The 23,896-nt window shown below is 44.2% G+C and overlaps 1 protein-coding gene across 4 annotated transcripts in view; it reads left to right on the top strand.

Annotated features, from left to right (window-relative positions):
• pih1d1 (PIH1 domain containing 1) overlaps positions 1–22,837 on the top strand; it is a 31,123-nt gene extending 8,286 nt beyond the window's left edge. For 2 of the 4 annotated variants that reach the window (XM_063062517.1, XM_063062516.1), the window contains 10 exons: positions 1,370–1,486; positions 1,725–1,791; positions 4,948–5,133; positions 6,034–6,095; positions 12,964–13,045; positions 15,077–15,173; positions 16,770–16,820; positions 17,726–17,816; positions 20,174–20,317; positions 21,156–22,837. In XM_063062517.1, the coding sequence (XP_062918587.1) occupies positions 1,406–1,486; positions 1,725–1,791; positions 4,948–5,133; positions 6,034–6,095; positions 12,964–13,045; positions 15,077–15,173; positions 16,770–16,820; positions 17,726–17,816; positions 20,174–20,317; positions 21,156–21,191 (897 nt within the window). In that variant the 5' untranslated portion in view covers positions 1,370–1,405 and the 3' untranslated portion in view covers positions 21,192–22,837. The remainder of the gene's footprint in view (positions 1–1,369; positions 1,487–1,724; positions 1,792–4,947; positions 5,134–6,033; positions 6,096–12,963; positions 13,046–15,076; positions 15,174–16,769; positions 16,821–17,725; positions 17,817–20,173; positions 20,318–21,155) is intronic. The other 2 variants (XM_063062518.1, XM_063062519.1) reach the window with 2 other exon arrangements.
• The last annotated feature ends 1,059 nt before the right edge of the window (positions 22,838–23,896 follow it).

Raw genomic sequence — 23,896 nt, 5'->3', positions numbered from 1 at the left:
TTGTTCAGTCTCCTTTCGCAGCTACTGCTTTGTCTCTGCGGCACAGCAGAAGTCATTCTCATGTAGTGCAACAGATTTCCTCCACTTGCACGATTAAGTGAAATGTCTTGTCAGTTTTTAGATGTAATGTTGAATTTATTCAGGCTGAGTTTGGTGTTATCTTTGGAGTCTTTCCTTTGCCCACTAGGGGCTTGCTGACCTTCCTTCAACCGGGAGTAATGGATCTTCTTGGGGAAACATGAGTTAGGCATCTGGATAACGCAAGCTATCCATTAGAGTTGGTATCGCTTTCTCATGGTGGAGATGCTGTTCATGTTAGCCTTCTCCAGTACTCTGGTGTTGGTGTGTCTGTCCTTCCAGCTGATCTTAAGAATCTTTTGGAATGATCTTCGGTGGTATTGTTCCAGAACTTTCAGGATTGGACTCTAGTTCATGTTATGATGTGTTTCTGTTTGCTCCTTTTTAGCTGCCATTTTGTGCATTTTTGATTGAGGTGGATTGGCTCTGCAGCCTGTCCTCAATGAATGACACAGTGCTAGATTGAACTGAACATTTCTGGACTGTTTCAATGACTTCTGTGGATTGATGTTTTATATTCTGTTTTTTTGCCAGTTGTTCTTTTATTTTATGTGTTGTGGGTTTGATGTTTTTTTTCTTTGAATGGGTTCTATGGTTTCTTTGTTTCGTGGCTGGGTGTGGGAAAATGAATCTCAGGGTTGTATACCTTAGAAACATAGAAAACCTACAGCACAATACAGGCCCTTCGGCCCATAAAATTGTGCCGAACATGTCCCTACCTTAGAAATTACTAGGCTTACCCATAGCCCTCTATTTTTCTAAGCTCTATGTACCTATCCCAAAGTCTCTTAAAAGACCCTATCGTATTGGCCTCCACTGCCGTTGCCGGCAGCCCGTTCCACGCACTCACCACTCTCTGAGTAAAAAACTTACCCCTGACATCTCTATACCTACTCCCCAGCACCTTAAACCTGTGTCCTCCTGTAGCAACCATTTCAGCCCTGGGAAAAAGCCTCTGACTATCCACACGATCAATGCCATAATAAATGTACTTTGAATCTTGATCCATGTTTTGGCTCCATACAGTAATGTAGGAAGGATGATTGCTCTATATGCCAAAAGTTTTGTTTGGATCTGCAGATCACAATATTCAAAGACTCTGGTCTTTAATCTTGCATTGGCTCTGCAAGATTGACCGCTGAGATTGTATTATATTGAGCAAAGACACAACTCTCAGTAGAAGAGTTATGCATCATAGATACAAACTAAAGCATGATTAAACTCGTGTTTTTGTGTGCTTTTTCCTGAAAATGTTGATTGGCTTTGATACTCATCTGGTGATTACTGACAGTTCTTCCTGGGCTTTACAAGCTCTACAAGTTGAACCATGACAGCGACGACAGACAAAAGCCTGCTGTCAACTGAGATGCAGGACGAGGATGCACTGTATGAACAACTGCTACTCCAGGTAAGCATAGTCGCCATCTTATGTGCTTCCCTGTGCAGAGTGCCAGCTTTAGATCACATAAAAAAAACTGCCATTAATTAGGGTAAGAATGGCAATGTAGTCTTAAAGCATGGACATGTAAGTCCAGCCCTGGCAGTATTTATTAAAGCCTGTGTACTGTATTTAACTAAAAGCATTCAGCAGTTCAGTATTATTTACAGAAAACCATTTGCTTTCTGACTTTCTTTCTTCTCCACAGGCTGCAAAAGAGATGCAGAGCAAACTTCCAGCAACACAAGAATCTAAGCAGATCAGACCACAGCCAGGTAAGGATGATAAACAAATTCATAGAATTGGCATGTACACGTCACTTAACCTTCTCTTAACTTTTCTATTTGTTGGTATGGTAAATTAATCAGTTGTTGATCACTGACATCTCTATGGCAAATGGTTGTGGATTGCAGTCTCACTCAAGAGATGCACAAAAAGCTACAAGCCGCCTACCCTCCCCGGCTTTTCTCATGAATGAGGAAGGTTTAAAGGACGGATAGGTGTAGGAGGATTTGGGAAGGAATTCTAGAGCTTGAAATTAAGTCCGCTGTAGACGTTAGAGTCCAGAAGGTGTTTACAAAAGTGATCCCCGGAATGCCAAGTTTAACATATGAGGAGCATTTGATGGTTCTAGGCCACTTGCTGGAGTTTAGAAGAATGAGGGTGGATCTCACTGAAACCTGTTGAATATTGAAAGCGTAAACACGAGGAATTCTGCAGATGCTGGAAATTCAAGCAATACACATCAAATTTGCTGGTAAACGCAGCAGGCCAGGCAGCATCTCTAGGAAGAGGTACAATCGACATTTGGGGCCGAGACCCTTCGTCAGGACTAACTGAAAGAAGAGCTAGTAAGAGATTTGAAAGTGGGAGGGGGAGGGGGAGATCCAAAATGATAGGAGAAGACAGGAGGGGGAGGGATGGAGCCAAGAGCTGCACAGGTGATTGGCAAAAGGGATATGAGAGGATCATGGCACAGGAGACCCAGGGAGAAGGAAAAGGGGGAGGCGGGGGGAAAAAAACCCAGAGGATGGGCAAGGGGTATAGTCAGAGGGACAGAGGGAGAAAAAGGAGAGAGAGAGAAAGAATGTGTGTATAAAAATAAATAACGGATGGGGTACGGGGGGGAGGTGGGGCATTAGCGGAAGTTAGAGAAGTCGATGTTCATGCCATCAGGTTGGAGGCTACCCAGATGGAATATAAGGTGTTGTTCCTCCAACCTGAGTGTGGTTTCATCTTTACAGTAGAGGAGGCCGTGAATAGACATATCAGAATGGGAATGGGATGTGGAATTAAAATGTGTGGCCACTGCGAGATCCTGCTTTCTCTGGCGGACAGAGCGTAGGTGTTCAGCAAAACGATCTCCCAGTCTGCGTCGGGTTTCGCCAATATATAGAAGGCCACATCGGGAGCACTGGACACAGTATATCACCCCAGCTGACTCACAGGTGAAGTGTTGCCTCACCTGGAAGGACTGTCTGGGGCCCTGACTGGTGGTAAGGGAGGAAGTGTAAGGGCATGTGTAGCACTTGTTCCACTTACAAGGATAAGTGCCAGGAGGGAGATCAGTGAGGAGGGATGGGGGTGAACGAATGGACAAGGGAGTCGCATAGGGAGCGATCCCTGTGGAGAGCAGAGAGGGGGGAAGGGAAAGATGTGCTTAGTGGTGGGATCCCATTGGAGGTGGCGGAAGTTACGGAGAATAATATGTTGGACCCGGAGGCTGGTGGGGTGGTAGGTGAGGACCAGGGGAACCCTATTCCTAGTGGGGTGGTGGGAGGATGGAGTGAGAGCAGATGTGCGTGAAATGGGGGAGATGCGTTTGAGAGCAGAGTTGATAGTGGAGGAAGGGAAGCCCCTTTCTTTAAAAAAGGAGGACATCTCCCTCGTCCTGGAATGAAAAGCCTCATCCTGAGAGCAGATGTGGCAGAGACGGAGGAATTGCGAGAAGGGGATGGCGTTTTTGCAAGAGACAGGGTGAGAAGAGGAATAGTCCAGATAGCTGTGAGAGTCAGTAGGCTTATAGTAGACATCAGTAGATAAACTGTCTCCAGAGATAGAGACAGAAAGACCTAGAAAGGGGAGGGAGGTGTCAGAAATGGACCAGGTAAACTTGAGGGCAGGGTGAAAGTTCGAGGCAAAGTTAATGAAGTCAACGAGCTCAGCATGCGTGTGGGAAGCAGCGCCAATGCAGTCGTCGATGTAACGAGGGAAAAGTGGGGGACAGATACCAGAATAAGTGTGGAACGTAGATTGTTCCACAAAGCCAACAAAAAGACGGGCACAGCTGGGACCCATACGGGTTTGGAGGAAGTGGGACGAGCCAAAGGAGAAATTATTACACTTCCTCCCTTACCACCATTCAGGGCCCCAGACAGTCCTTCCAGGTGAGGTGACACTTCACCTGTGAGTCAGCCGGGGTGATATACTGCATGCGGTGCTCTCGATGTGGCCTTCTCTATATTGGCGAAACCTGACGCAGACTGGGAGATCGTTTTGCTGAACACCTACGCCACACTCAGGTTGGAGGAACAACACCTTATATTCCGTCTGGGTAGCCTCCAACCTGATGGCATGAACATTGACTTTTCTAACTTCCGCTAATGCCCCACCTCCCCCTTGTACCCCATCCATTATTTATTTATATACATACATTCTTTCTCTCTCATCCTTTTTCTCCCTCCGTCCCTCTGACTATACCCCTTGCCCATCCTCTGGGTTTTTTCCCCCCCTCCCCCTTTTCTTTCTCCCTGGGCCTCCTGTCCCATGATCTTCTCATATCCCTTTTGCCAATCACCTGTCCAGCTCTTGGCTCCATCCCTCCCCCTCCTGTCTTCTCCTATCATTTTGGATCACCCCCTCCCCTTCCCACTTTCAAATCTCTTACTAGCTCTTCCTTCAGTTAGTCCTGACGAAGGGTCTCGGCCTGAAATGTCGACTGTACCTCTTCCTAGAGATGCTGCCTGGCCTGCTGCGTTCACCAGCAAATTTGATGAATATCGAAAGGCCTGGATAGCATAGACATTGAGATGATGTTTTCTATAGGGAGGGAATCTGGAGCCAGAGGACACAACAGCAGAATACAAGTTTGTCCCTTTAGAACAGAGATAAGGAGAAATTTTTGTAGCCAGAGTGTGGTGAATCTATGGACTTCTTTACAACAGGTGGCTGTGGAGACCAAGTCATTGGGTATATTGACAGGTTCTTGATTAGTAAGAGCATCAAAGGTTATGGAAAGAAGGCAGGAGGTTGAAAGGGATAATAAAAGAGCCATGATAGAATTGGGAAGCAGGCTCAATAGGCCAAATGGCCTAATTCTGCTCTTATGTCTTATAGCCTTATGGTATGGTTGCAGTGGTAAAGGGAAGTCTTTTGATTAAGATGGCTTGTACTGGTGAAATTACTTTACAAAATAAATCACCTTTTCACAGGATTCTGTGTGAAGACAAAAACGAGAAGCAGCGAGAAGATTTTCATTAATGTTTGCAAGTCCGATGAAATCCCACCTCCTCCAGATCTGTCCGAGGAGGACTTAGTGACCTTGTTGGAATCAGAAGATCCTTCAGGATATCGGATTCCCATGAGCCTCGGTGAACCTCATGCCGAAGTTGACAACAGTAGGTATTGGTGCAACAGGACAGGGGGAAAAAGTTGATATTGAATAAACACTCTCCTCGCCACCCAGCCTTTCGGTGTGGCCACAATCTGCAGCTCGAGGAAATCCCAGAGTCAACCCTAGGTTTGTGCTGAGCTCAGTGTCTCCTTCAGACAAGGGCAACATTGGACCTGGAGGTTATTAATTTTCTGCCTCATGGCCAATCCTGGTCTAACCACGTATGGTAAGCCCAGCCAACATGGTAATGGCAGCTATTAAAGAGGAGCAGTGTGTCAGTGTGACATAGAATCATAGAGCACTAAAGCCCAGAAGCATTCTGGCTTCTTCCCCTTCCTTTCCAGTCCTGATGAAAGCTCTTCATTTCCCTCCATAGATGCTGCATGACCTGCTGAGTTCCCCTAACATTTTGTGTGTGTAGCACAGAAGTAGACTATTTGCCCCCTGCAAACTGTGTTGAGCTATTATTCTGTCTATTCCCATTGACCCACATCTGGACCATACCCCTATGTGCCCCTCCCATCCATTGACTTGTCCAGGCTTCTCTTAAATGCTGCAATCGAACCCACATTTGCCACTTCCACTGGCAGCTTATTCCACACTCTGACCACCCTCTGAGTGAAGAAGTTCTTCTTAGGTTCCATTAAGCATTTCGTCTTTCACCCTTAAACCTACGGCCTCTAGTTGTTGTCTCACCCTCACTCAGTGGAGAAAGGCTGCTTGTGTTTACCCTATCTATAACCCTCATAATTTTCTACAGCTCTATCAACTCTCCCCTCATTCTCCTACACTCCAGAGACGAAAGTCATAACCTTTTGAATCTTTCCATATAACATCAGGGCAAAAACAAATTATCAGGAAAATGAAGCAACTACGTAATATTTAAATTGTTTTTATTTTGCAGGTGGTAATGGATGTACTGCATATGACATTGTCATCAATTCTAAATTTTACAACAAAATTCAGGTAGGATATAATTCACATTTCCAGTATCAAGCCCTTGTTTTCATGTTACTGATGCATGAGTAATAATTACGCCAATGAAGCAATACCCCAGAGGTCAATGTTCATCACAGTTTGTGAACGGCCACATGCAGTTCAACAGTATAACTTCCCAGAATGGAAATTTCATTGTCAATCAAGTTTGGTATCTTGACTGCTGTGAGTGTCTGTGATTGATAATATGCACAGAATTTATACCCTGTGTCTTCATAAGGTACACCTGTACCTAATAAATAGGCCACTGAATATATGTTCATGATCTTCAGTTGCTATAGCCCATCCACCTCAAGGTTCAACCTGTTGTGCATTCAGAGATATTCTTCTGCACATCGCTGTTGTAACATGTGGTTATTTGAGTTACTATCATCTTCCTGTCAGCTTAAACTATTCTGGCCATTCTCCTCTGACCTCTCCTATTAACAAGGCATTTTCACCAACAGAACTGCCATTCACTAGATTTTTTGTTTGTTTGTTTTTGCACCATTCACTGTAAACTCTAAAAACTGTTGTGCATGAAAATCCCTAGAGGTCAGCAGTTTCTGAGATACTCAAACCATCCCGTGTGGGACCAACAATCATTCAGTGGTCAAAGTCACTCAGATCACATTTCTTCCCCATTCTGATGTTTGGTCTGAACAACAACTGAACCTCGTGACCATGTCAGCATGCTTTTATGCATTAAGTTGCTGCCACATGATTGGCTAATTAGATATCTGCATTAATGAGCAGATGTACAGATTTACCTTATAAAGTGGCCATAAAGGGTATATGGGACTGTACTTACAGCAATTTTCTGGAACAACAGCTCTGCATTTATTGAAAGAAGCTGCTGTTGTTTGTTTCCCCACTCTTTAAGTAGACAGTTCACTAACACATACACTGTCCCCACCACAAAGACATTGACTGACTCAGTGTTGTCAATCAATACTCTATATTGAAGATGGAAATTGACTGACTTGGGGTGGGAAGACTGTCTGGGTGTGGGTGGGAGGCTGTTGTAGTTTTGTTGCTATTGTTCTGTTATTGTTGTTGCTGCTTGTTCTGCTGAACATTGTGGTCTTCTGGCAAGATGGCGCCATTAAGTGGCGACTTATTTGCATGCAGCTCCAATGGGAATCATTAAATATTCCCATTTAGGACTACTACAGCTGAAATCCACCTCACACCCATAGCTACTTCAGTAAGCAACATTATTTTAAGACATTTTAAGTATCAATCGGTGCTCAAAATTGACAACCCTTGGATGGTAGTCTCGGCTCGCGAGTGCAGTTCCCATTTAGGAAAATTGAAATGGGTATGGTCTACAGGTACAATTGAAACACAGAGGCTTTAGTCTTCCACTCAGGACTATCCTGCTGGCAAATGTCCAGTCTCTGGGAAAACAAAATAGAAGACCTCAAAGCAAGATTGCAAAACCAAGGGGACATCAGTGACTGCTGTGTATTTTGCTTTAGGGAAACATGGCTCTCACCAGCAATTTCAGATGCAGCACTGCAGCTCAATGGCTTCACTATTTGCAAAGACAAGACAATTCAGTCTTTTAAAGGCAGAGGAGGTAGAGTATGCTCTATGAATAACTCATCGTGGTGCAGATCTGTCTTAGTCCTGCTCATCTGACCTGGAACATATAGTGGTCAAATGTCATCCATTTATCTGCTGAGGGAGTTTTCCAACATCATCCCGGCAGCAGTGTACATTCCACTTCAGGCCCACATCAGACAGACTCTGAAAGAGTTCAACAATGTAATCAGCAGGCATGAAACTGTGCATCCTGAAGCCAGTTCTATCATGTGGGAGATTTCAACTGGGCCAGCTTGAAGAAGTCTCTATACATCAACCACCAGAACATTACCTGTGGAACCAAAAGGAGCCAACACTCTTGACTACTGTTATATCATCATCAAGAATGCTTACTGTGCCATCCTGCGCTCACACTTTGGAAATTCCGATCACCTGGCTGTACTTTTACTCCCAGCGTATAGGTAGAGACTAATGACCGCAGCACCAGTGATGAGGACCAAGAAAGTATGGTTAAAGAAGGCGGGGGAGCACTTACAGGACCGCTTTGAGTCAATTGACTGGACAGTATTCAGGAATTCATACTTGAGTCTGAATGAACATGCCACAGTTGTCACTGACTTCATCAAGACCTATGTAGATTATCGTGTGCCTTCAAGAACGTACCAGACATACCCAAACCAAAAGCCATGAATAAACCAGGAGGCAAACATGAGGAATTCTGCAGATGCTTGAAATTCAAGCTACACACATCAAAGTTGCTGGTGAATGCAGCAGTCCAGGAGATCCTGCTTTCTCTGGTGGACAGAAAACACTTACACTTACACTCTCACCACCATTCAGGGCCCCAGACAGTCCTTCCAGGTGAGGTGACACTTCACCTGTGAGTCAGCTGGGGTGATATACTGCGTACGGTGCTCCCGATGTGGCCTTCTATATATTGACGAGACCCGACGCAGACTGGGAGATCGTTTTGCTGAACACCTATGCTCTGTCTGCCATAGAAAGCAGGATCTCCCAGTGGCCACACATTTTAATTCCACATCCCATTCCCATTCTGACATGTCTATCCACGGCCTCCTCTACTGTAAAGATGAAGCCACACTCAGGTTGGAGGAACAACACCTTACATTCCATCTGGGTAGCCTCCAACCTGATGGCATAAACATTGACATCTCTAACTTCCGCTAATACCCTACCTCCCCCTCATACCCCATCGGTTATTTATTTATATACATACATTCTTTATCTCTCTCTCCTTTTTCTCCCTCTGTCCCTCTGACTATACCCCTTGCCCATCCTCTGGGTTTTTCCCCCCTCCCCCTTTTCTTTCTCCCTAGGCCTCCTGTCCCATGAGCCTCTCATATCCCTTTTGCCAATCACCTGTCCAGCTCTTGGCTTCATCCCTTCCCCTCCTGTCTTCTCCTATCATTTTGGATCTCCCCCTCCCCCTCCCACTTTCAAATCTCTTACTAGCTCTTTCTTCAGTTAGTCCTGACGAAGGGTCTCAGCCTGAAACGTCAACTGTACCTCTTCCTAGAGATGCTGCCTGGCCTGCTGCATTCACCAGCAACTTTGATGTAATAAACCAGGAGGGCTAGACCTATAGTGATCCAGGACTATACAAAAATCCAGGTACAACCTACTATTTTAAGTCTATTGTGAGGACAAAGAAACAATTCCTATTGAGTTTAGAGATGAAATTGGATGCACGTCAGCTCTGGCAGGATTGGCAGGATTTGCAGGCCATTACTTCCCACAAAGCGAAACCTATCATCGTGAGTAGCTATGATGCTTCACTCCCAATACCTATTTTGCAGGTTCTGAAAGGGAGAATAAAGCTACACCTATACAAATCTGGTGACCCTGTGATCTCGCTTGAAGGCTGACGTCAGAGCATCATTCAAGAGGGTGAACCCTTAAAAAGCGTCAGGCCCTGATGATGTACCTGGAAGGGCTCTGAAAACCTATGCCAACCAATCGGTGGGAATGTTCAAGGACATCTTCCATCTCTCACTGCTGCAGTCAGAGGTTCCCACCTGCTTCAAAAGGGCAACAATCATATCAGTGCCCTAGAAGAGCAGGGAGAGCTGCCTCAACGACCATTACCCTATGGCACTCACATCTACTGTGATGAACTGCTTTGAGAGGTTGTTCATGCTAGAATCAACTGCAGTTTGCCAATTTCCACAGTAAGTCTACAGTGGATGCCACCTTATAGAATCTCCACTTAGCCTTGGATCACCTGGACAACAGTAATACTTACATATGACTCAAAGCTTCAAAGATTTAAAGGATGCATGCAGAATACAGCTCTGAGATTTGTCTTCTCCAGATATCCATAAAATACAGAAAACCTTAGAAGTTGTTGAAAGAAAGACATCAATTCCACCCCCCACCACATAAAAAGAAAAAGAAACAAAAGCTTGCAATCCCCCCAAACCCCCCTACCTCCACACAAAAACTATCAAATCACCCACATGGGGAAACAACAAGAACATCAGACCCAAAGCCCCCAGCCTGCCAGTCAGCAACAAGAAAAAATGGGCGAGAACTCGAAAAAAAAGAGAACTGAAAGAGGCCAATGTGAACCACTGTTGGTGTGAACTACAGTCCAATCCACAAATCTCAGAATTTTGATAACGTCACCGAGAGCATCGGGACCCAGCAATCCGAGGGCAGCACCCCAAACCAGCAGCCTCTCTGACTTCAGCGACTCGAACCAACGGCCCCTTCAAGGTTGCTGTTGATTGACTACAGTTCATACCCTCAGTTCTAATCAACAATCTCCAAAACCTGGACCTAGAACCTCCGTCTGCAATTGGTTCCTTGACTTCCTCACCCAGGAGACCACAGTCTGTGCAGATCAGAAATAACATCTCCTCCTCGCTGGCATCAATGCTGGCGCACCTCAAGGATGTGTGTTTAGCCCACTGCTCTACTCTCTCTACACCCACATTTGTCTAGCTAGGCATAGCTCGAGCATCACCTATAAATTTTACGACGACACCACAATTGTTGGCAGAATTTCAGATACTGATGAGGAGGTGTACAGGAGTGAGTTGATTGGTGTCGCAGCAACAACCTTACTCTCAACGTCTGTAAGACCAAGGAGATGATTGTGAACTTAAGGAAGGGGAAGTTTTGAGGGAACACACAGCAGTCCTCATCAGGGGATCAGAAATGGAAAGGGTGAGCAGTTTCAGGTTCCTGGATGTCAGCATCTCTGAGGATCTATCTTGGGTCCTACATATTGATGTAATTACAAAGAAGGCATTACAGGGGCTCTGCTTCATTAGGAGCTTGAGAAGAATTGGTATGTCACCAAAGATGCTCACAAATGTCTACAGATGTACCGTGAAGAGCATTGTAACTGGCTGCATCACCCTCTGGCATGGAGGGGCTGCTGCACAGGATTGGAAAAAGCTGCAGGAAGTTGTAAACCCAACCGGCTCCATCATAAGTACCAGCCTCCCCAGCATCTAGGACACCTTCAAAAGGTGATGCCTCAGAAAGGCAGCATCCATCATTACGCACCACATTCATCCAGGTCATGCCGTTGTTTCATTGCTCCCATCAATGAGGAGGTACAGAAGCCTGAAGACACACACTCAATTTACACACATCTAAAGGAAAACCTGCACCAAGAGGCAATTAAGCTGGCTAACTTAAAGCTAAATGAATCCATTAGAGTGCTGTAATTTAATTAAGATTCATAATTGTTTACTTTAGACCATAAGATATAGAAGCAGAATTTGGCCGTTTGGCCCATTGAGTCTGCTGCACTATTTCATCATGGCTGATCCATTTTTCCTCTCAGCCCCAATCTGCCTTCTCCCTGTATCCCTTTCTGCCCTAACTAATGAAGAATCTATCAAACTCTGGATTAAATATACATAAAGACTTGACCTCTACAGCTGCCTGTGGCAACGAATTCCACAGGTTCACCACTCTGATAAAGGAATTCCTCCTCATCTCTGTTCTAAAAGGATGGCCCTCTATTCTGAGGCTGTGTCCTCTGGTCTTAGACTCTCCCTCCATAGGAAACATCCTCTCCACATTCACTCAATCAAGGACTTTCACCATTCGAAAGGTTTCAATAGCCTGTATGCATAGACTGATTGTATGTACAAAAAGTAATGCAAAATACTGGGGATGACACTGACAGATTAGCGCTAATGTATCCTTATAGCCAGACAGTACATGGCACATGCAGTACACTTGTCATTGTGATCCAATTTACTATCAGCAATGCCAGTAGTATTGAACATGGTGCAATCACAAGAGTTTAGATGTTGGTCTTCGTAGTTAACCAGCCTGTTTCACCAGTGCAGTATATCTTTCAGATAACATGGCAAATCCTGTTGTTGCATGTTGTAACCTTCATCACTGCAGGCTCTGACAGGAATTTTTGTATTTGCCTAGTGTCCTATGTGGAAGGTGCAGTTCATTACGAAGTTATTAATTATGGGATTATCAGTGCACATATATACTTTGATTAGTTTTAGATTTAGATTTATTTATTTATCACATGTACATTGAAACAAGCAATGAAATGTGTCATTTGCATTAACAATCAACACACCCAAGGATTTACTGGGGGTAACCCACAAGTGTTGTCACACATTCAATGGTTTGGGCCTTGTTCTCAGTGGGCATTACTTATCTGAGCGCCCACAGTGCTTGGCAGAGCAACACAGATCACAACAGGGAACAAAACAACAGCAAAAAAAGACCCCATCCTCCCATCCACACATGAAGACAGTCTTCCAGCTCCAGGCCTCCAGTCTCCAGGCTTTTGCTATTGGGCTTTGACCTCTAGAATTACAATTGACCTTCAGGTTTGAATCTTCAGTATCAAACCCCAAACTGGCCAATGACAGGACCTCAAACTCTGGGCTCACCAACTCACTAAACCCACTTGCCCCCTGCTCAAATGGATATTTCATAAATATCAAGACATTCCAACATCCTTGATAACTATTGGAATACTTCAGAAGTATGCCATGGTAGTTTCAAATGATCTTCAAATTACCTGTTCTCTCAGTTAAAGATCCCATAGCTTAAATTCTTCAGAACTCATCTTGTGTTTTCAATGTTTAACCGAAACAAACACATTATCTGGCTTTAATCACATTGTTCTTTGTAAGAACCTGTTGTGTGCAAAGTAGCTGTCATGTTTCTATGTTACAAATTCTTCCTTCATAGTAAAGGACACTAGATATCCTGAGTTTTTGAAAAGCATTATACAAATGCTAGTCTTTTAATGTAGGGCAAGAAATTTAATATTAATTTTTAATATTTTTTCATACAGAACAATAAACTATTTATGGAATTCTTTATTACTATCGGGTTTGAAGGATTAGAAAACAAGTATAACTTGGAGCTTTCCAGAGGTAGGAATTTTTAGATTGTCCTCAAGTTTTTAAAGATTTCTTGCTGGTCTAAGCTTTTAAATAAACCGTTACTTGCTGAGCCACCTCTTGGAGCCTCCTAACCAAAGTGTGACATTCCTCAGGGCATTTAATGATTCTTTTTCCCCCACAAGGATAAACTTCGTTCATGAAATGTGTAAATATGGTACATTTATTCATTCAAAGTAAAATTATTATCAAGGAACATGTATGACACCATATACTACCTTGAGATTCATTTTCTTGCAGGCATTTACAGGAATATAAAGAAATACAATAGAATTTATGAAAAACTGTACTTAACAAAGACTGACAAACAACCAATGTGCAAAAGAAGACAAATTGTGTGAATAATAAAAATTAAATAAAAGAAATTGAGAACATGATTGTAGAGTCTTTGAAAGTGAATCTTTAGGTTGTGTTCAGAGTTTAGGTGAGTAAAGTTATCCACACTGGTTCAGAAGTCTGATGGTTGTAATGTAATAACTGTTCCTGAATCTGGTGCTGTGTGACCTAAGGCTCCTGTTCCTCCTGCATGATGGTAGTAGCGAGAAGAGAGCATAGCCTGAGGGATTGTTATTCACAGCACATGATGTATCACTCCTCCCCCCCCGCCCCCGCCCAGTGTCTCTTCTCCTTCCCTTTCTCCCATGATCACTCTCTTGCAAGGAATCTTGACCCCACCATCTTCCTCATTAAGACCTTGCACTTTATTGTCTATCTGCACTGCACTTTCTCTATAACTGAAACAATCTCCACGCTGTTACTGTTTACCCTTATATCGATCCATATAAACAGTATGCATGGCAAGTTTTTCACCATACTTTGACACATGCAACAATAATAAGCAAATTTTTCAATTTGTGCTCTAAGATGTTCTGCACAAACTTTTCAATGAGGTGCATGTGGCTACGGTACAGCCCAACTGATTGGAATGTCCTGCAGTATGGTGATCTGACCCAGTCTTTGTAATGCATAGTGATTAGAACATCAATAGACATTGACACCTAAATGCTTGCATGCTCAGGGTTCACACACAACTTGATGCAGCCATCAAAATAGGTAAATTTCCTCTACCATCTCTTCCCCACCTTTCCCTAGAATCTCTTCCCCACTTTTCTCTAGAGATGCAGATGCAAGCCATCTTAAATCTTTTCCGAAATCACCCTAGGCTGAAATGGTTCCATTTAATATTAGAGAATGTATATGGTATACAACCTGAAATTCTTACTGTTCGCAGACATCCTCAAAACAGAAGAAAAACCCCAAAGAATGAATGACAGGAAAACTTTTGAACCCCTAAGCTCCCCCCACACACAAGCAACAGCAAAGCATCAACCCTCCTCTCTCCCCATCACCGCACTTATTCCAGCAGGAAACATCAGCCCCCCCCCCACCTCGCCACCCAGCATGCAAGCAATTGCAAAGCCCCATGATCTAACCCAACAGTTTGACATGCCACTATCTCTCTCTCTCTCTCTCTCTCTCTCTCTCTCTCCCCTCCCCCTCTCCCCCTCCCCCTCCCCCTCCCCCCTCTCCCCTCTCCCCCCCTCCCCCTCCCCCCTCCCCTCTCTCCCCCTCTCCCCCCTCTCCCCCTCTCTCAGAAACAATTGCACACTGCTGCACACAACACTGTAATTACCAGGGCTACCTTGTTTCATCTGGCTGAACTCCAATCGAACCAACTGAAGGCATATTCCAGTTTAGGTGGTACAGCGGTGCAGCTATTACAGTGCCAGTTCCCAGTTCCCAGTGCTGCCTGTAAGGTATTTCTATGTTCTCCCTATGACCATGTGAGTTTCCTCCCACGTTCCAAAGACGTACAGGCTAGTAGATTAATTGGTCACACATAATAGGGTGGCTCAGGGTCATTGGCCTAAAGAGCCTGTTACTGTGCTGTATTTCTAAATTTAAAAAAATACAAGTTCCTGTATCTGAGTCAAAGCTCCAGTGATGAAAGGTGTTCGCACTATGTCACTACAGTCAGTAACAATTTCATTCATTCCTCCCTAGAATGGCGAATGTTGAAAAACAGGAAGTTTCTGGGATCTGTAGCAGAACAGAACATTAGAACAAAGTCAAAACCTGTCATCCAGGAACTGAAATCCAGGTAATGCACAAAGAAAAAAAACTAATTTAAAGCAGCACCTTTAACATCTTTAGTAAATTTTTGGTAGTATGGATTTATTAAATAGCACAGTGCAGTAAAACTCCATTAATCTTCAAGTTTGTGATGTTGTACTGACAGATTTTCTGGACTCAATTCCCTTTTCATATTCAGAATCAAGTTGATTACCATTGCCTTATATGACACGAAATTTATTAATAAACCTCACCTTTTTTAAGAAGTTATGCAATAGCTTAATAAATTCCCCCTGCTGTCTGTAAGGAGTTTGTACGTTCTCCCTGAGACTATGTGGGTTTCCTCTGGGTGCTCCTGTTTCCTTCCACAATCCAAAGACCTACAGGTTGTGATTAACAAGTTGTGGATATGCTATGTTGCTAGAGGCATGGTAACACTTGCAGGCTGCCCCCAGGGCAACTCGAATTGTGTTTATAATTGACGCAAATGGTGCATTTCAGTCTATATCGTAGGGTCATCTAGAAACATCTAGTCTGTGCCGAACTATTGACCTGCCTAGTTCCATCGACCTGCACCCAGACCATCACCCTCCATACCTCTCCCATCCACGTAGTTATCCAAATTTTTCTTAAATGTTGAAATCGAACCCTGCATCCTCCACTTCCACTGGCAGCTCATTAAACAGACTCCCACTACCCTCTGAGTGAAGAATTTCCCCTTGTGTTCTCCTTTAATGTTTCACCTTTCATCCTTAACCCATGACCCCTATTCATCACCCAACCTCAGCTTGCATTTATAACCCTCATAATTTTGTATACCCCTATCTTCTACACTCTATGAAATAAAGTCCTGACTTATTCAACCTTTCCCTATAATTCAAGTCAAGTCCTAGCAACATCCTTGTATGCTTTTTAAAACGCAAACAACAGGAATTCTGCGGGTGCTGGAAATTCAAGCAACACACATCAAAGTTGCTGGTGTACGCAGCAGGCCAGGCAGCATCTCTAGGAAGAGGTACAGTCGACGTTTCAGGCCGAGACCCTTCGTCAGGATGTCCTGAAACGTCAACTGTTTACTCTTTTCCATCGATGCTGCCTGGCCTGCTGCATTCACCAGCAACTTTGATGTGTGTTCCTTGTATGCTTCGATGTTTTGATGTACATGTGAAAAACAAAGCTAATCTTTAAATTTTCCAGCAAGCCTGGTGTGCTTTAGGGAGTGTGAGGTCAGGGACCAGCGTGTCAGAAAGAGTATCGAAAGGAGCCTGTTTCAAAGGTGTCGTGGGGATGGTGGAAATGTGAACAGGGACCTTTAAAATAAAAGGGAGTTTGGGAATCAGCACTAGATGCCAAACTACCAAGATTTCCAAACGATCACTCAGCAGATTATGGGAGTTTTGCCATTCTGTGCAAATCATAAAAGTGTAGGAGAAACCTTCTTGTCATTGGTTCTTTCCTGCCTCCCCCTATAACCTGATAGCATACAGGAAAAAGGAATAGCCAGAGGTGAGGTTTACACGTTGGTAACAACCGCTGCACATTGTTTTTATATGAAGATTAAAACTATTTTTAAAAATGTTGCATCAAAGTCCAAAACACAAATCATCCTGTTTTATTTCACCAGCAGCCAGTCCCCAGAAAGTGACACAAAGCTTCTTGTATCAGAAGTAGAAAGGTAAGGGTGCTTTATGTTTCTTCTGAGTAGGAGATGGTGATTACTTGTCAGGTGAACTGCCACCTACAGTTCCAGCAACCTGGGTTCAGTCCTCAGCTCATGTGAAGCCTGTGTGGAGTTTGCACATTCTCCCTGTGACTGCATGAGTTTCCCTCAAAATGCCCCAGTTTTCTTCCACGTCCCAAAGTACATGCGGGTCAGTAGCTGTAAACTGCCACTCGTTTGTAGGTGAGTGGTAGAATCTGGGGTAGTGTGGGGGGAGAGTAAAATGGAACTGATATAGGATCTAATAAATGGGTGGTTGATGTTCAGTACAGACAAGAGGGGCTGAAGGGCCTGTTTCAGTGCTTTGGGTCTCTACACTAGAACTGAGTATGTGAAATACCACAAGGTACCAGATTCTCAATTCAGCCAGGCCTGGGGATTTGCTTTCATGTACACGCAGTTGGAATGTTTGTGAGGAGCAGCAGGTGAGGAACTCAGCAGGACAGGCAGCATCTATGGAGGGAGAATAAACAGTCAGTGTTTCGAGCCAAGATCTTTAATCAGAACTGGAAAGGAGGGTGGCAGAAGCCAGAGTAAGAAGGTTGGGGTGGAGATAGATGCGTAGGGAAGGATGATGAAGTGAAAAGCTGGGAGATGATAGGTGGGAATGCTAAAGGGCTGCAGAAGAAGGAATCTGATAGGAGAGGAGGGTGAACCATAGAAGAAAGGGAAGGAGGAGGAGCACTAGAGGGAGGAGATGGGCAGGTGAGGAGAAGAGAAAGAGTGAGAGGAGAGTCAGAATGGGGAATGGAAAAAGAGAAGGAGGAGGGAGAGAAATTACAGAAGTAAGAAAAATCAATGTCATGTGAGGAATGTGTGTTGTTATATGACTATTAACTAAATTCTTTCTATTCTGGCAGCACTTGTGTGGAACCGGAATATACAATAGTGGCTGAGCTCGCAGACCAGCACCCCAGCTTTCTGGTAGCAAACGTTTCCTTGCCAAAAGTGGTTAGTATTAGATTTCCCGATTGTCGTGTTTTTGAGATGGCGAGGAATTCTCTGACACTTCACAGCCAAGATTAAGAAGTTAAGAGTAAGAATAATAACCAGATTTAATGGTGAAAAGCCAATTCTGCATAGAATGTTAGATCATAAGACATAGGAGCAGAATTAGGCCATTTGGCCCATTGTGTCTGCTCCACATAAATCACTTGTATCAGATTAGTGATAAACAAGACATCCTGCAGATGCTGGAAATCCAGAGCAACCCACACAAAATGCTGCAGAAACTCAGCAGGTCAGGCAGCAGCTATGCAGAGGAAACAGTTGAAATTTTGGGATTAAACCCTTGATGAAGGGTCTCGGCCCGAAACGCCAACTGTTTAATCATTAGTTTACTGATGTGTTTTTGTTAGGTGCAGGAACATCTCTGGGTCTGAAACTTGTCGGTTCAAGTCTGCACCACAGTTTAACTGATAGGGCAGATGCTGTACTGCAGTGTTGAGGGAGCACTGTATTATCAGAGCTACTGGGGTTCAAAGACACAGAGCACTACAGCACAAACACAGGCTTTTCAGCCCACCTGGTCCACGCTGAAATGTTATATTGCCTGATCCCATCGATGAGCACCTCGACCATAGCGTCCGTACCCACCTCCCCCATCCATGTACCTTCCCAGATTTCTCTTACATGTTCCACACTCACACCATCCTCTGAGGGAAAAAGCTCCCCCTTAGGTTCTCCTTTATATTTCACTTTTCAACCTTAATGGATGACCCCTAGTAACACACGCAAAATGCTAGAGGAACTCAGCAGGTCAGGGAGCATTGATGGAAAAGAGTAAACAGTTGACGTTTTGGGCCGAGTCCCTTCTTCAAGACCCTTAGTTCTAGTCTCACCCAACCTCAGTGGAAAAAGCCTGCTTGCATTTACCCTTTCATTACTTTTCTCAAGCTGTTCCCCTCATCCAGCCTGAACCTCTCTTCTATCCATTTTGTCATTCAATTTTTCCTGGGTCATTGCCTCACAACTCTGCGACCCGGGTCCAATCCTGACTTCCCGTGGAGTTTGCATGTTCTCTCTGTTTAAAGCATGGGTTTTCTCCCAAGCTGTTTGTTTGGTCAGTTGACGGCTGTAGGTTTTCTCTAGTGTGTGGGGTGTGGAGAGATGACATGTTAGTGTGTGGGTGAAAGACCTGTTTCTGTGCTGTGTGATTCTGACTCCTGGTCTTCACCCTTCCACATTGTTCTACAGAGTTGTAGGGTACTTTGCATGGAGTTAGCATAACACATTACAGCGCCAGCGACCGGGGTTCATTTCCCGCCGTTGTCTGTACGGAGTTTGTACGTTCTTCCCGTGACCGGATGAGTTTTCTCTGAGTGCTCCGGTTTCCTCCCACAGTCCAAAGGTATACAGCTTGATCAGTCACATGGATGTAAAGGGAGGTGTGAGCTTTTTGGTCCAGAAGAGTCTGTTAAAGTGCTGTATCTCTAAATAAAATAAATGGAGCAGTTAAGCAAAGAGTCAGGTCCTCAGGCCCACCATATCCATGCCAACTGTTGAGTAGTGATCTATACCAATCACATTCACCATCACGTGGATCATAGCCTCTGGATGGTTCAGTGATTCAAGTGCTTAACTGAATCCTTCTTTAATATGGGAGGATCTCCCTGCCCTTCCCAGTGGGTCTCCCTGCCCTCCCTCCCCCCCCACCCACCGCAGGTCTCCCTGCCCTTCCCCCCACCTCTGCGGGTCTCCCTACCCTCTTCCCCCCCCCACCTCCACGGGTCTCCCTGCTCTTGTCCCATAGGTCTCCCTATCCTTATTTACTTACCACTACAGTGTGGAATAGCCCCTCCGGCCTTTTGAGCCATGTGGCCCAGCAAACCATCTATTTAACCCAAGCCTAATCATGAGGCAATTTACGATGACCAATTAACCCACTATCTGGTATATCTTTGGAGTGCAGGAAGAAGACGGGGCACCCACGCACACACAGGAAGGAACATACAAACTTGCTTACAGAGGACAGCAGAATTGAACTCTGAGCTCCCAACGCCCTGAGCTGTAATAATGCCAAGCTAACCACTATGTTACCGTGATGCCCCACAGGGCTTTCTGCCCTCTCCCCACAGATCTCTTCCCCAATTTCTCTGCAATGATGAAGTTTTGTTTTAACCACAAACTGTTCCCAGTACTTGATGAAGGTTCATCTCCAGATGAAAGATTGGTTCTGTAAACTTCTCGACAGTTCTTCATCAGATAGGGACAAATTGGATTGCTTTCCCAAAGTGTGACCACAGACCCTACAAGCAAAATGATAGTGTTGTACAATTCTGTAACTCTAAGCTCTCTCTGTGCGACAGGATTCAGCAGGATCATTGCTGCTTGACCTGGGGGAGGACCGGATCGTATTGTGGGCTAGGCCAGAGCTTTATCACCTCGACATTTACATCCCCTATAACATAATCCCAGAGGAAAGCAGTTCTCAGTTCAATAGAAATACCAGGGTAAGTAAAGAAGTCTATTTTGATGGCTATGTTTAAACTACAGAAGCAAGAAGCAGTACAGACATGAGCAAGAGATGGCAATGGTTAAGAGGGATTCAATCTCTATTCCTGGGTGTCTGCTTCCAAAGTACAGCTGCTAGCAGAGAGGCAAACGCTATTGGGCAGGAGTGAATTGTCCTCCTGATGTACAGTTTATGGCACAATTTACAAGAAGAGAAAGGCACAAAGGTCCACGCTGGAGTGATGATAATTGGTTTATTATTGTCTTGTGAAAAGCTTTTGTTTTACGTGCCAACCATCCAGATCATTCCATGCACAAGAACATTGGTTATTACAAAATGAAAGGCCTAAGTATAGTGGGCGTAGCGAGGATGTGTTCAATAGCGGGGGAGTCTAGGACCAGAGGGCACAGATTCCAAACAGAAGGACGTCCCTTTGGAACAGAAATGAGGAGGAATTTCTCTAGCAAGAGGGTGGTAAATCTGTGGAATTCATTGCCACCTACAGCTATGGATGATAGTTTCTTGATTAGTAAGAGTATCAAAGGTTACTGGGAAAAGGCAAGAGAGTGGAGTTGAGAGGGATAATAAATCAGCAGACTCAATGGGCTGAATGGCCTAATTCTGCTCCTATATTTTATAGTCTTATGAAAACAATACCAGAATGTAGAATATGATTTTACAGTTACAGAGAAACTGCAGGGGTTACAACGAGGTAGACAGAGTTATTAACTTCATCTTTATCATGTAAGAGATTTGTTCAAGAGTCTTCTAACAACATAGACAGTGTGTGCAGTAGCAGAGTGGAAATATTCTAATTTCTTTACCATTCTTGGCAGGTTCTGACTATAATGATGCCCGTGCAGTCAGCATAATACTGAATGCTTCCAGGAACCAGCAGAGCTAATGAAGAGCAGACAACTAGGACTTCCTTCCACCCCTGAGTGTTCACTTTGATGGTGTTACTTTTCTGTACAATACATATTTATCAATTTCATAATGTTGTAATTGTGTTTTCAAATTAGTTTCGATCAGATCGATCGAGTTATTGCTCTTTATTTCACCATTATCCCAAATCATGACCATAGACCACCAGCTGGTGTGTGGCCAGGTTGCCACTACAAACGTATACAGAAGACATTAACAGTCAAAGCTGCTCAGTTACCTCACAGCAGAGGGCTGGTTGGCTATGCTCAGTACAATCTTATTGCAATCACAATAAATGATTCAGAGGCAGCACGTTGGCTAATTGTACAAATGCACAGTGGGCACATCTGCCTTTGTGGCAAGGACATGGTTTTAAATTGGGCCCGTTCATTGGAGTCCTACATTTCGATAAAAAACACATATAAGACTTTTTCTTTTCAAGTACAATCAGAGCCACTTTATTAGGTATATCTGTACATCTGCTCATTAATGCAAATATCTGATCAGCCAGTCATGTGGCAACAACTCAATGCATAAAAGCATGTAGACATGGTCAAGAGGTTCAGTTGTTGTTCAGACCAAACAGCAGAATGGGGAAAAAATGTGATCTCAGTGACATTGACCGTGGAGTGATTGTTGGTGCCAGACGGGGCAGTTTGAGTATCTCAGAAACTGCTGATCTCCTGGGACTCTCACACAACAGCCTTTAGTGTTTACAGAGAATGAGGAAAATCAAAAAACATCCAGTGAGAAGGTGTTCTGTGAATGAAACATCTTGTTAATGACAGATGCCAGAGGAGAATGACAGAATGGTTTAAGCTGACAGGAAGGAAGCAGTAATTCAGGTAACCACGTGCTACAACAGCACATTTCTCAATGCACAACACATTGAGTTTTGAAGAAGATGGGCTGCTGCAGTAGAAGGCCACAGAAGGTAACTAATAAAGTGGTCACTGAGTGTACTGTGAGACCTGCTGGATGCCTATCTGTAGTGTAAATATTATTTATAGCATTCATTTTTTTCTAGTAGCTGGTGAAGAATTAAAGAATGGTTTATCGTTCAACCAATTTGTTTCGTCAATCAGGTCTAATGGGCAAGTGAAAGTCTGAGCAAGTTTGTCAAAGTACTCTGTTTTTGTTTTCACCCAACCTTCTCTGAGACTTGCTGTCTCTAAGTTAAGGTATTATGTAAACTAGCCTGTGTAGTGGAGACATGAGGGAGTGCAGATACCAGAATCTAGAGCAACGCACTGATGCTGCAGAAATTCAGCAGGTCAGGCAGCATCTGTCGATCAAAGTGGACAGTCGATGTTTCAAATCAAGCCCCATAATCTTGATTTAAGCATTCAAGATTCAAGTTTATTTGTCATGCATACATCAAACAGTGAAAAACATCATTTGCATTAGCAACCAACACACCCAAGGGTATGCTCAGGGCAGCCCACAAGAGTCAAGACACACTGCAGCGCCAGCATAGCGTGTGGGTAATGCTTGGCAGAACAATGCAGAATACAACAAGCAACAGAACAACAGCAAAAACAAGATATCTATCTATCTATCTATCTATCTATCTCTCTCTCTCTCTCTCTCTCTCTCTCTCTCTCTCCTCTCTCCTCTCTCCTCTCTCCTCTCTCCTCTCTCCTCTCTCCTCTCTCCTCTCTCCTCTCTCCTCTCTCCTCTCTCCTCTCTCCTCTCTCCTCTCTCCTCTCTCCTCTCTCCTCTCTCCTCTCTCCTCTCTCCTCTCTCCTCTCTCTCTCTCTCCCCCCCCCCCACAGGCCCCACCTCCAGTGGACAGTGAAAACTCAGCTTAGAGTTGTCCTCTAAATGGACAGCTGTCATTTGGATCTTACAGATCTAGTTTTTGTGTTTTTATCAAAGGCTGATTATGATTTTCTGTTAAGTTACATGTCAGCCTCAGTTCCAATGGAGAGAACTCAGGCTTTCAGTCAAAAGCTTGCGAATTGAAAACCTACTGCACGATCAATTATAACAAACTTGGCTGAGAAATAAAAACATAAAGTACTCAGCAGGTCAGGCAGCATCTGTGGAGGGAACAACAATCAATGTTTCAGGTCTGTGGTCAGATCCCAGTTCTGAGGACAGGTCTGGGACCTGAAAAGTTAAAGATAAACGTGAGCTTTAATTGTCACATATACATCGAATCATACAAAAAAGTGTGTCCTTTGGTCAAGTCAAATCAAGGATTGTGCTGGGGGCAGCCTGCAAGTATTGTTATGCTTCCGGTGTCAACACAGCATGACCAGAACTTGCTGACCCTAACCTGGACATCTTTGTATTGTGGGAGGTAACTGGAACACCCAGAGGAAACCTATACATCACGGGGAGAATGTACAAACTCCTCACAGACGGCACCAGGTATTAAACCCCAATCAGTGATCGCTGGCACAGTCATGTGATTGCACTAGCTGTTATGCTACTGTGATTGTTTATCTCTTTGCAGATGCTGTCTGACCTGCTGAGTGTTTCCAGCACTTTCTGTCTGTTTGATTTCCAGTCATGTTAGCCATAACTATTGCTGTACAGAAGATGACAAATACTGAACAAGGGGTGGGGCCCTTAAGATGAGGTGTCACACTTTTCAACCCAGTTTGGAATGGTGCTGATGCCCTGCGACTACTTATCGGCGGACAAC

The sequence above is a fragment of the Mobula hypostoma genome, chromosome 11, assembly GCF_963921235.1.
Source record: "Mobula hypostoma chromosome 11, sMobHyp1.1, whole genome shotgun sequence".
NCBI classification, from domain to species: Eukaryota; Metazoa; Chordata; class Chondrichthyes; order Myliobatiformes; family Myliobatidae; genus Mobula; species Mobula hypostoma.
The sequence above is the reverse complement of the archived record's forward strand: the minus strand, read 5'-3'. Positions and strand labels throughout refer to the sequence as shown.